We start from the raw sequence: 12,847 nt of genomic DNA on the forward strand, positions 1-12,847 counted from the left end.
CAGAATAGGCCTGTAATCAGAACTGTACTGAAGTTGCTGTGCTGAAGTTAACAAGAAAGGTAGCCTTGAGCTATTCTTGAATCCTGAGACCAAGTAATTATGTTGTGCCAACAGGCCGTGGCTGTAACAAGCTACAGCTGCTGGGAAAGCAGGTGCAGGGCCAAGAAAGATAGGGAGCGGTATGGGAAAATAAGGAGTAACAAACTACAAGGCTGAAGCATAGCAACACAATTAGCTACATGGATAGAATGCTTATTTTAGTCATGATAATTAGGGGTGTGAGAACCGCGCACATTTAGAGACTACTAACCAATTATATTTCTGCTTTACGAATATGCATGTGTATCGGTTCTATATAAGTAGTGTTAGAAACTAATAAAGTTGAGCAAGATGCATAACTCATATTGAGCGTCTTCTTGACCCCGGTGAACCCTTCTTCCAACACGCTGCCTGATTCTTGGATGCGTGAGTACCCTCGTCTTGTTACCGTCCTGGATCCCTCAGCACCTGCAGTCTGGGGACTTCTTGCTCTTGTGAAGTCCTGCCAAAGTAATCTGGGCTTTCACAGGTTTCACAGGTTCAACTTCTGGACTTCTGGAGCTTCCCGCTTGCCCAGCAGCTGCACAAAACTGCGTCTACCCACAGTGTTGTGGGAATGCAAATTCATGTCCGAAAGCTTTGACCCCACATCCACGCCATCTTGCCCACTAGGGGCAAGGAGGGACTGGTGACTGAGTGTATGGGTGAGCCTGTGGCTCAGGTATTTTTTAGTTGAAGCTCCAAATAAATCAAGTTTCTTTCTTTCCTTCATCAAATTACATAGACACACGCTTTTACATATGTGTTAATGAATCTATATCTATATCTATATCTATATCTTGGTTCTTGATTTATACAGGCACGATGGAATCTATGGTACCTCTGTGCTTCTGCCTCAGCGGCGGTGTCCGTCAGGATGGAGCCCATGTGCGCCCAGAGGAGTGGCTGGGATGTCTTTGTGAGACAGGGCAGTACAAGCCAGGCAGCATGGGCAGCCGGTGTCATTTCTGGGACATCCCCTGGTTTGGGAGGCCCCTGATCTTTCTCCCCTGCCCAGACCTGCTCAGCAGGGTTGGATCTGCTGGCAGTGATGTGGCTTTTCTTGCCAGGTGAGGCCGTACCCCTCACCCTCTTCTGTTGCTCTTTCAAATGAGTTATATGTCTGGGGAAGACATTACAGGTTTCAACTGTCTGTGGCCTGTTTCTTGCCAATTTGGCCTTGGTTTGAATTCCTCTGTATGAAGATCACAGTGACTTGAAAACCTGATTCAGACCTCAGTGGCCAGTGTTGCTGTGTCTGGATCTGCTGGTATTTAGGGGACACTGCCCACCTCAGCAGCCTGCAAGCAATGCCTGTCCTCAGCTCCTGCTGCCACTGGCACTGGGTGTGGATGGGTCACATTCCCTGTGCCTGGCACAGCACTGGCTGACTGGTGTCAGCCCCCCCTCAGCCCTGCTCCGCCGTCACTGGCGGGTGCTCCCAGCTGATGCTCGCAGGGTGCTGGGCCACCACGCATCTCCAGAGCTGGTAGGATGCCCAGCTCATGCCTTCCAGGCCAGCAGCCCACACTGTGCCCAGTGTGGCACATAGATACGCCGACATGTGTCAGGTGCACCTGTGTCAAACGAGCTCACACGTTTGGTCAGAAGGATGTCAAAAGAGCTGCAGCTTATCCAGGAAAATTTTGTTGGTGAAGACCAGGTACATAGAAACTGCAGGTCTCCTGTGCCATTTCCCTTATGGCAGGGTGGGTAGCACATCCAACAAACAATGACAGATTGGATGGGTTCATGATGGATGGGAATGTTTGGGCAAATGTTTTGGAAAAGTTGGCTTAAATAAAATAATCACAGCTGGGATTTCAGCACTGGAAACAAACCATTGTGATGACTCTGTAATTCCCTATGTTCACTCCTCTGGCATTTTGTATGGGATTTACTGAGAATTGCCTTAAAGAATAGAATTTACTAACTGAAGCTACTAAAATACATGAAGTAAGAATGTTTGGACAGGCATCATTAACTTGAAAAAATAACAAATGTTATTGCATTTACAAAATCTGAATTTTAGTCTCTTTTCCTGAGGAATGTTTATACTGCCCACCTGTCCGTTGTTCCACCTTCCTGGCAACTTGCTGACCAGTTCCAACTAAATTCACTAGGTGGTTACAGGTCTTAAAGTTCTTGAGATCTTATGAGTTTTGCACATTTAACTAGCTGGGTACAGAAGATCAACCCTGTAAGTCCCTCACTAGAGAAAAAGGCAGGGAGCCTCACTGTGGCGATGAGGAGGCTGGGGCCACATGGCCGGCCAGCCCAGCTGAGCCACTAAGATACACAGCTCTAAACTACCCGTGGCATTTCTCCTCTCCACCAGCTAGCAAAGTAAATATGTATATTTTAGGTACTGGGAATCTAAAGGTGGATGTAGGACACAGAAGTGGGGGGAGTGAGGTGGGATGGGGCATGGAGTGTGGCAACGTAGTGCTGGAGGTGTTGGGGGAGCTGAAGGGAAGCGCAGCGGGCTGTTGGGGTACAGAGGAGGTGACCTACTTTACTGCCAGCAGGTGACAGCAGGGTATATAGGGTAGGCAACTTCTCTAAACCTATTATTTTTGTTCCAATGTTGATGGAAAATTTCCACTTGGCTCATATTTAATTCCTTTTGTATATGATGTCATGGCTACTTTCCTTCACAGACTATGACAAAGGGCCTGGGTTTCTTCCCACTTGTGGCTGCTTTGTTTGTGGCTGCTTTGTTTGTTTCTTTAACTCTGGAGCAATTCTACTGAGGTCAGAATATTTGCAATAGATTTGAGATTTGCATCAGCAGGGGAAAAGGTACCAAACAATTTTATTTCTTTTGACAGTTCGCATCCAAGTAGTATGGATATGCATATACACCATCCCAAAACACTTTAAGATCAAGGCTTGAATAACTAAAAAGATTAAAAAATAAAGCTTGAATAGATACTCATGTATGAATGCATATGTATTCATGCATGAATGTAGCAACTTATTCCTGGGTCTCATCCATAAGAAGGAAGGCAGGGTCACCACAAAAGTAGTCAAACCCATGAGTCTAGACAGGATTCATTCAAGACTGCTCAGTGACCTGGCCAGTGTCATGGTGGGGCTGCTTTCTGTCACCTCCGGTGATCACGGGAGGCCACAGAGAACGGAAAAAAGGCCAACATTATGCCCACCTTTCAGAAAGGCAAGGAAGGGGCCTGGGGGGACATAGGCCAGTCAGGCTTGCTTCAGGCCCCAGAAATATTGTGGAGCATGTACTCTTGCAGTCTGTTTCCATGCATGTGAAAGACAAGAAGAGGCTTGGGAACAGCATGGATTTACCAAGGGCAGATCTCGCCTGGCCAGCCTGGCTGCCTTCGGTATGAAGCAACTGGCCTGGCAGACAGCTGGAGGGCAGCAGGTGTAACGTACCTTGATTTTAGAGACACCTTTGACACCATCTCCCTTGGCATTCTTCTTTGGCCGGTGAAGATGTACAAGTTGGGTGAATGAACCATTAGCTGGGTTAAAAATTAACAGCCAAACTCAAAGGGTGGCAGTCAGTGACTTGTTTGGAACATTGTAAAAGTAGAGCAACCTGCTGGTCAATACCAGGGCCAATATCATGTAAGATCTTCAGCAAAGACCTGAATGATGACACAGCGTGCCCTCTCAGCAGATCTGCAGGTGATGCTAAATGTGGGGTGGGCAGAGGTATTGTTGACACAGTTAAAATGGCAGAGTTTCAATGCAGAAGAACCATGAGAAACCTGAGGATCGTGCCAATAGAAACCTCACAGTGTCCAACAAGGACAAGTGCCCATCTCCATGGTGCAGACCAGGAACTTGCTGGCTGAGGAGCAGCCCTGCTGGGAAGCACCTGGGAGTGGTGGTGGGTGCCAAGCTGGACATGAGCCAGCAGCATGTGTTCATTGCAAACAAGGCAGCTGTGCTCTGTGGAGCGAGACAGGTCGATGGACGCTGGTACCCTCCCCTTCCTGGCACTGGTGAGGAGGCACCACCAGGGAGTCTGTGCTCAGCTTTGCCCCCTGTGCCTGAAGCTAAAAAGCCTTGGGGAGGGTCCAGCAGGATGCAGTGAGGACGGTGTGGGGCTGAGGGCAGAAGATCCGCAGGGCGCATCGGAGGGAGCTGGGCTTGTTCGGTGCTGTGCAGAGGAAGCTGAGGGCAGAGCCCATAGCAGCCTCAGCGGAGTGGGAGTTGCAAAGACCATTGAATGTGAACTCTTCTGGGTAGCGGCAGGCGGCAGCAGTCATAAAGTGCAGTTTGGGAGGCTGAGACTGAGCACAAAGAGACATGTTTTTCTTAGAAAGGCAGTATGTCACTGCAGCACATTTCCCAGTGAGGATGTGGAGCCTCTGCTTGGCCTTGATGCCCTCCAGACATTCCTGCCACCTCACACTTTGGAGACATCGTGCCCTACTGGTCACCTCCTGGCAAGTGAGGTTCAGGTATGGGGTGCTGTAAGGCAGACCTAACCTTTGCAGAGCCATGCATCCTTATTTGTTCATAACTATTTCTGCAGAAAGAAAGTATCATCATGTCATGGCAAACTGAACCCTACAGAAAACAAGACCCACAGAAAGTTAAGTGACTTGGCAAGGAAGCCTGTGCCAGAACACGGGGAACGCTCCAGGTCTCCTGAGCCCCCCCCAGAACCCCGACCATAAGCATGCTTCTTAGTCCCGCTAATGGGACACAGTCAGCTGAAATGTAGTCCACATTAGCAAAACCAGGATGTTGCAAATCCTAATACCAAGCACAAACTTTCTGCCTGTGTGCTGTAGTATTTTTTCCAAGTGTTTGCAGCACTGCAACGTAAATTTGTATTAAGTTATAGTGGTATGGTGTGACATGAGAATGCAACAGGCTGCCATACTGTGTCAGGCCATGGGTCCACCGTGCTCATCACCCTGCCTTCAGACACAGGCAGTACCAGGAGCTCAGACATGGCAGGGGCTGGGATGGCCACCCTGTCCCATTCCAGCAGGCAGCAGGGCAGCTGCTTCCTGCACCAGAAGCCACATCCAACCCATCATGGTTCAGAGTCAGCAAAGGACCATCCCCCACCAATTGTCCAAACCCCATTTGGAGCAAATGTGTATTTCCCCCCCTGCTGTATTCTGGGGCATTAGGTTACCAAACCTGATTTCTGTCTGGGTAACAAGACTCTGGAAGTGAAGCTTTATAACCTTTTACAAAATTTCTAGGAACGGGGCAGTGAAAATAAGATAGATGGGAAAAAATACGGGCTTTTAGGGTTTCAGTGACTTCATAAGTATCGCTTGTAGCAGCTCAGCAGCTTGGGTTTAGACAAGATTTACCCAACTGCTTTTATTTCATTATAGGGCAAAAGATTCAATGAGCTTCTGTTCTCTCAGTACTATTTTAATTTTGAAAATTGGTCCTTGTACTAGAAATATTTGATCTGATATATGGAGGTTTTTTCCTTCTGTGCAGTTTATTTCCGTGAAGCCAGTACTTGCGCAGTGAACACTTCTGAAAGCGTTATAAAACCCCTTACTTTTGAACAGATTATTGTTGGTAAATACAGTAACTCCAAAGAAAAATGCAAACCTGATACTGTGAATGGCATGTGGGTTTTCCTTCCATTTCTACTTCCCCAGAGGAAATGTAAGGTTTGTGAAAGTCGTCAGGTTACCAGAGCGGATGCGAGGTCAGTGTCTGAAGGCAGAACAGCACAGCTCAGGAGTGCAGATCTTCCCGCACAGCTTTCCACCCCAAATGCAGAGAATTTAAGGAACGCACACTGAGTTCTATCTGTGCCTGTCTGGGATGGGGCTCAGAGTCAGTATCTGCTCCTGAGCAGCGTTTTGACAGAAAATCTATTTATATACTACTATTTAGCATTAGGATTCAGGATGCTTTCCATCAGCTAGGGTTCCATGAACTGTCTCAGCTTTCAGAGACCTTGCAAAGGAGTAAGTGCTGCAGGGCTGCTCCATGAGCCCTTCGCATTTCTTTCAAGACATATAAACTGTTTTTCAGGGCATGATAAAAAGTCTTTCGGATAGCTCAGTGCTGATGCCTGTGCCTCCCGTTTAAGAGAGGTGTTTCTGCAGCTCTAGCGTAAATAAAGCTATCTGAATTTGACATGAATAATGTCAGCCACTCTAAGATTGTGTATACAAGTATAAAACATGTTCTAAAAAGAACAATAACTAGTTAAATAATTGATGAGCACTTGTAACACCGAAAGACAAATACGTTACATGCAAACGGAAAATAACACCTGATAGAGTGTCACACCCACAGTACAGTTTTAATTCCCAATGAGGGCATGTGTATGTGAGCGAGTGCTTCTGTACTAAATGCGTGTATTTCTGCTTTTACAAACTTACAGCTAACACTTCAATAGCAATCCAGATGTGTTCCAGAGAAGGAAGAACTCCTACTCTAGAGCCCCTGCCCCCTCCCCCCCCCCCCCCCAATTCTGAATTGTAATAAAAATCTGGACTCCCTAGCCTCACAGGTAATCTTAAATTACTATTTAAACAGTGTCTGAGATTCTGCATCATCCTAAGGAAAAAAAAAAAAAGTGATAGGAAATTGAGGCAGGAAATATATTTGTGCTACATTTCTTAGTAGAAAGAAAACTGAAGAGCCAAAGTCTTTTTTCAGTGGCATTCTTGGCACATGTCTGCTTTGCCAATGGTCTGAATTTCTGGTGGTGATTATTTTATTTTGCTTGGGTTTGCCTGAAACAGCATCCTATTTCATACTTCAGTGGCCTGCAGTTTCCTCAGTCAGGTTCCCAGTTCCCAGCAAACACCTCTGAATGGAGGTGATTCCAGCCCCAGATCCCAAATCAGCGAGTGTTGGGAGAGTGGTCCACCGGAGTCAAGAAATTACTCAATATGAGTTATGCATCTTGCTCATCTTTATTAGCTTCTATATATAGCTTCTTATATAGCCTCAATACACAAGCATGTTCCCAAAGCAAATATATTATTGGTTATTAGCCCCTAAGCACGCGCTGCTCTCACACCACTAATTATCATGATTAGAACAAGCATTCTGTCCATGCAGCTATTTGCGTTAGCTATGTTTTAGCCTTGCGGTTTGCTACTCCCTTTATTCCCATTCCGCTCCCTATCTCCCTTGGCCTTGCACCTGTCTTCCCTAACAGCTGCAGCTTGTTACAGCCACGGCCTGTTAGTACAACAAAGTTACTTGGTCTCAGGATTCAAGAATAGATCAAGGCCACTTTCTTGTTAACTTCAGCACAACAACTTCAGCACAATTCTAATTCCAGTACACTTCTAATTTCAGGCCTATTCTAATTCCAGGCCTGGATTGTGCAAACCCTCAGGGGTTCCGTGGCCACGCTTCTGCAGCCATTCTTCTACAAGCAAGAACATGGAAGGGCTGCGGAGCATCCTGGTGTGAGGGAACGTGCTGTTATGCTGATGTGAAGCAGGTGACGTGAAGTGATGCTGGCACTGACACATTAGGAAGTCAGGAAAGAGTAAGAGTGAAGCCTTTCAATTCACTCCTGTGATCAGCTGGCCATGGACAGAACACTTCTGTCCCTCAAGAATGCAAATTCCAACACTCTTGTATGAGTGACAAACTTTTCTCCATAAAATCCACAAACACCTAAGCCTTGCTTTAAGGCTTAGCTCTGCCACATCTACAAAGCATAGAGAGCTGAATGGGACTAAGCACATTGTAGGCAGTGACAGCTTCTCTTCTGCTTCTGTGCTTCGTTTCTTTATCACTAGTCCCAATGGAAAAAAAAGCAAAAAAGAAAAAAAGCAGCAGCTCCAGTCCCTTCAAATATGAGAGGAGCCTTTCACCGTGCATTTCTGCCCCAGGATGGCACCTTCACCGGCCTGGATCACCCGCTGGGAAACCCTCGAGCTCAGCGTTGTGCCTCCCACACGCAGCCTTCGCCAAAGGGCTCAGATGTCCCATCCCCCCTGAAGTGCAGTCTTTACCGATACAATACTGATGGATACATCCGTCAGCAGCAGCTATTCTCATGCTACCAGGACACACCGCCAGGTGGCGACACAGGCTCACGCTGCCGCCGTCTCAGCGGGGTCTCGTCTCCCGCCGCGCGGCCACGGCGCCACCCAGCGAGTGCCCGGGCTGGGGGACACGGGGGTGTCCTGGCAGTGCCCGGGCTGGGGGACACGCTGCCACTGACGGGGCTGGGGGACACGGGCAGGGGTACCCTGCCAGTGACCAGGCTGGGGGACACAGGTGGGGGTGCCCTGCCAGTGACCGGGCTCGGGGACATGGGTGGGGTGCCCTGCTAGTGACCAGGCTGGGGGTGCGGGGACACAGGCGGCGGTGCCCTGCTAGTGACCCCAGCCGGGGCTTGGAAGGACTGTATTCCTTCTGAATCCTAACCCTCCCTTTGAAGCCAAGGTCACGATGAGAGTCGGAAGCCAGAACAGTGGAACTCGGTGTTCACCATGTGCTGTCCATTCGTGGCACACATGCAGATGTTCTTAAGTCAAATAGTATCATCCCCAGTAATTATAAATGCAAATTTCCTTCATCCCCGCGCAACACGTTCACCTTTCTTTCCTACCATTCTGAGCTTTATAAACACTTCAAAGCTGCATGGTTGAATTAGCCTTGATTTGATAGCTTCCCAGCATAAACAATTTGAGAACAATTTCGTAATTGAAGCCATCCATTTAAGCTATTCATTGACTGGATCAGAAAAGGGATGATTTGATACTGTCTGGTTGGTCTCCATAGCCTACAAAGGAAATTCTCCTGATATTTAGCAGATTTTCCACCTCTTTAAGTCCTATTGTTACCTAGCTATACCTTCATGTAACACAAGGGTCCTCAAACTTTTTAACCAGGGGGCCGGCGCGCGGATGAAGTGGCAGGACGTCATCTGCGGCTGCTTGGTTTCCCCCCCTCAACCCCCGGCGGGGGCGGGGCAGGGGGGGTCTGTAAATACCGGAGGGGTGGATTGGGGACCCTGGGGGGCCGTATCCGGCCCATGGGCCGTAGTTTGAGGACCCCTGATATAACATATAGCTAGTGCATAGCTTTTTTTGTGTTTAGTCTTTTAGGATACTATAGATGTTTATGTTCTACCCATCAAGCACTAACTGACTCAAACTGGACCCAACCAGTGCTTCTTGCAATTCCTATTGGTATCTCCAGCACCAGAACATTCCTTCTGTTTTTCTACATTTATTCCAAGCTGATGCTATAACGTACTGAAGTGCGGATAATGTTCTCGGCGCAGGTGCTGAGCACTGTGTTGAGAAGCATGATTATTGCAGATGATACTTCTCGAGTTCCTTTGATGGCTTTTCAAAAAATCCCGTTCTGGTTATTTAAGCTACAGGGGAAGGTGCACAGAAGTTTATTAACTCAGAAGCCCAATGACCTCAAGCCAAAAGGGAGGTCCTGCTGCTGTCTGCAGCTCCCTCATGGCAGGTGTGGAGAACGATGGGGCCAGGCTCTTCAAGGTGTGCAGCTTTAGGGGGAGCGGCAACAAACAGCAACATGGGAAATGCCAATTAGCCATGAGAAAGTGTTTCCGCCTGACACTGGTGAAATACAAGCAGATTTCTGAGAGAGGCTGTGAATACCCCGGGTGAGACTCGAGCAGCCTGGTCTCAGCCAGCCTTGCTGGGCTAGGGGACCTCCAGGGCTCCCTTGCAACCCAAGCTGCTCTGGGAGCCCATGACATCATTCCCTGGGAGAAGATCCAAATACTGTGCATTTGACATGAACAGAAACAATTGAGACCACCAATTATTTGTACATTTTGATTTTATGTGAGAATGTTATAAAAGTGATGTCTCTTTTTCCTTGTCTCATTTTCTTTCTCTCTAATGGCACTTTCCCAACTGTGAAGCTGCAGATTTCAGCAACTTCTTGGCTAATTGCAAGCAGCACACAAACCCTCATCCCCACGCCAGAGCAGCTGCCCACACAGAACATCTCGGCTGCTGCCAGCGGCGCGGGGCAGATTCCAAACAAGCCAAATGTTTCAGGAGACTCTCAGGTGGGACTCACTAAAACTGAAGAATTTTGTGGCTTAGTATTTGGGATATCAGTTCTGCCTGCCTCTATCAGCAGAAGGAGCACCCTCCTTCCTCTGAACTGGACACACCACCACAACCAGATGCATTCATTTTGCCTTTTAGCAGTTATTTAAGCAGCCTTGAGTGCATGCTTGTAGAATCACTGCTGGGTCAGTTCTCAGACCCGAGTGTAGATTTGTTTCTTATCAGTTGTTTAGACTTGCACATATCTGAAATTCTAATACGAGCATCATTTGATGTTTAAGTTAATAATTTAATCCTTACTGCCTAAATTAATAAGTGTGGTATTTATGAGCTCATTAGCACAAAGCTTGTGTTAGCTTGGATGGCAGCCTGTACTTCATTTGCTCTGCTGTGTGCACTTTCAAGTGATGCCTATTAAGTGTTTCTTACTTTGCCCATCCACTATGTAGCACACAGGGCATTTTATTTCAATTGCATTTGAATATTGTGCTTTTTCCTGCTTGTCTTGGGCATCTGTGGCAGTGATGGCTGCAGTGAGTTAACTCTTGGATGCCAACGAAACAGAATTCAAGCACAATAATCTTGTCAATGTTACAACAATTTATTTTTAGATGTAGTCAACTGCATTTTCCCTTCTGTTTCAGGATGAAAGTGGTTCATGGACAAGTCAGAACATTTTTCATGTTAAACTCCAATATACAACTTCATTGATGCAGTAGATTTATACCAATATAAACAATTTTGGCTGGATTCTTCTTCTTTGGAGAAATGATGAGGATAGAGAATCTGGAGAACCAAATCAGAGAGGAAGCTCGGAAGTGGAACGTGTAGCCGTATATTAACAAATAATGGTAGCTTTCATCCCACTCATTATTTCAATGCAGCCTCATGAAAACAATGGAGTAATTTTCTTTGAGTGGCACCATTTCACAGCCAAACATTGCAATCCAGTCTGCTCCACTGAAATTAAGCTCCTCTACAATTCTGTTTTTGGCATAGCGAAGTAAGTCTGTGTGTGTTGTTGGATTTACCTGGACAAGGCGGTATGTACCATAAATCCTAATGCATCCACTGCTGATTTCTGCAGACACAGCACTGGGATATTATCAGTCAACCAAAGTAGAAAAACAGGATTGGTGACCTCAGTACTGAAGTTCAGATACTGTTCAACATTATGAATATCAGAAAGTTCTTTCACCTACAGAAAACTGCAGCTGGGAAAATTTTGGATGAATACTCACTAAAAATTTTCTTTGGAAGAAAGAACCCCTTATCCAATATTAACAATTACATTTTTTTTTTATGCATGCTGGTGCTGTGCTGTGGTACAAGAAATGCACACATCAAATGAGCTGGATAATCTTATTTATAGATTAATGCACATGTACATGTAATGGCCAGAATGCTTTTGGTGTTTGGGACTTTTAAATTTGTTTTCTAAAACTGAGAATGCAATGAATCTTTGACCACACCTCCAGAGACATGAAGATCAAGAGCTAGTACATATGTACCCTGCCTGAAATCCAAAGACATCAACCATTTCAACTCAAATTACTACTACTGTCAGGTGTCAACCAGTACATATCCTCACACCTGCATACTGGGATAGTCTTTAATGGCATGGTCACATGGGATTTTTCCAGATGTCCATTACTTACACTCTGCAGTGCTCAAAGGATAAATTGGCCAGGAGGGAAAAAAACCCCACCAAAAGCTTATAGTTCCTCTGCTTCTTTTGCTGCAGAAGCTAGCGGGTGTGGGGGAGCTGAGCTTGGAACGTGTGCCTTTCTATGACATGATAAAAACCACAAGAGTTTCAGACTAGGCATCTGAAACCAGCTGACTCGTCCTCGGTCTCTCTGTATAGTGACAGTAGCATGAAGACATCACAGCAGGAGAGTATAGCAAAGGTGAAGTTTGTGGAGCGCTTGGGCATCATAACATTGAACATCACTGGTATACAGGCCCACAGGGAAATGAATAATTCAGTCCTCTCACCAGGGTTAGAGAAGACTCGAAGAGATAAATCAGGCCATCTCACACACCTAGCAAGGACAATAAACCCCCACACTGAATAGCTCTTTAACTGGTCACTGTCCTTTCTGTTCACAGTTTCAGACAACAATCCTGTGGGAAAACAGTGTGATAATGTGATTAAAGCCTTTATCATAGCGCCTGTATAGCATAACACTTCCCTCAAGAGAGCTAGATTGAATACAAAGCTTGTCTTAAAAAAAAAAAAAGATTTCGTCAATATTAAGTGCACAATTGTGACATTTTGTAGATATGAAGTTACATTAGTCTCTCTTGATGATCAACTCAGAGAGATATCAAGTAAGTCTCTCTTGACTGTAAATAAAAAGTATAAAATCAAGAACAAGATCCATTATATAAACTAGGATTTTTGCTTCCTCATTTAAGTAACAATTAAGACCAGTGATTTAAATCACTTAGATAAATCTCCCTAATTTGGTAGAAGAGTGCAAAAGAAATAAGAGTCCAAAAGTTGGATCTGAAGGCAAAAGTCCAGCCAACCTCTTTCATCCTCTGACTTCCTAGAAACTGTCAATGTTCCTGGTGTTACTGTTTCTTATTTAATGTTACTAAAAACATGGCCATCTGGTGTGTGCGTACATATTGGGATTCAGTATATTACTTTCCTTACTACCAGTATTTTTCCCCATAAACGACATTAAGAGAGGGTTAATAATTGTTTTCATGCTCTACCTTAGCAAAAATTGAAGATGACTCTCTTGAGATTCATG

At 45.9% G+C, this 12,847-nt stretch overlaps 1 protein-coding gene across 1 annotated transcript; it reads left to right on the top strand.

The window, feature by feature from the left end:
• The first annotated feature begins 3,799 nt into the window (after positions 1-3,799).
• On the top strand, positions 3,800-11,135 carry ADGRG7 (adhesion G protein-coupled receptor G7). The gene is given in 7 exon segments (XM_055801893.1): positions 3,800-4,058; positions 5,530-5,661; positions 6,434-6,492; positions 6,494-6,562; positions 9,929-10,077; positions 10,591-10,679; positions 10,963-11,135. Coding segments are annotated over 7 exon segments (876 nt in total). The 3' UTR covers positions 11,082-11,135.
• The last annotated feature ends 1,712 nt before the right edge of the window (positions 11,136-12,847 follow it).

This window comes from Falco peregrinus, chromosome 4 (genome assembly GCF_023634155.1).
Source record: "Falco peregrinus isolate bFalPer1 chromosome 4, bFalPer1.pri, whole genome shotgun sequence".
NCBI classification, from domain to species: Eukaryota; Metazoa; Chordata; class Aves; order Falconiformes; family Falconidae; genus Falco; species Falco peregrinus.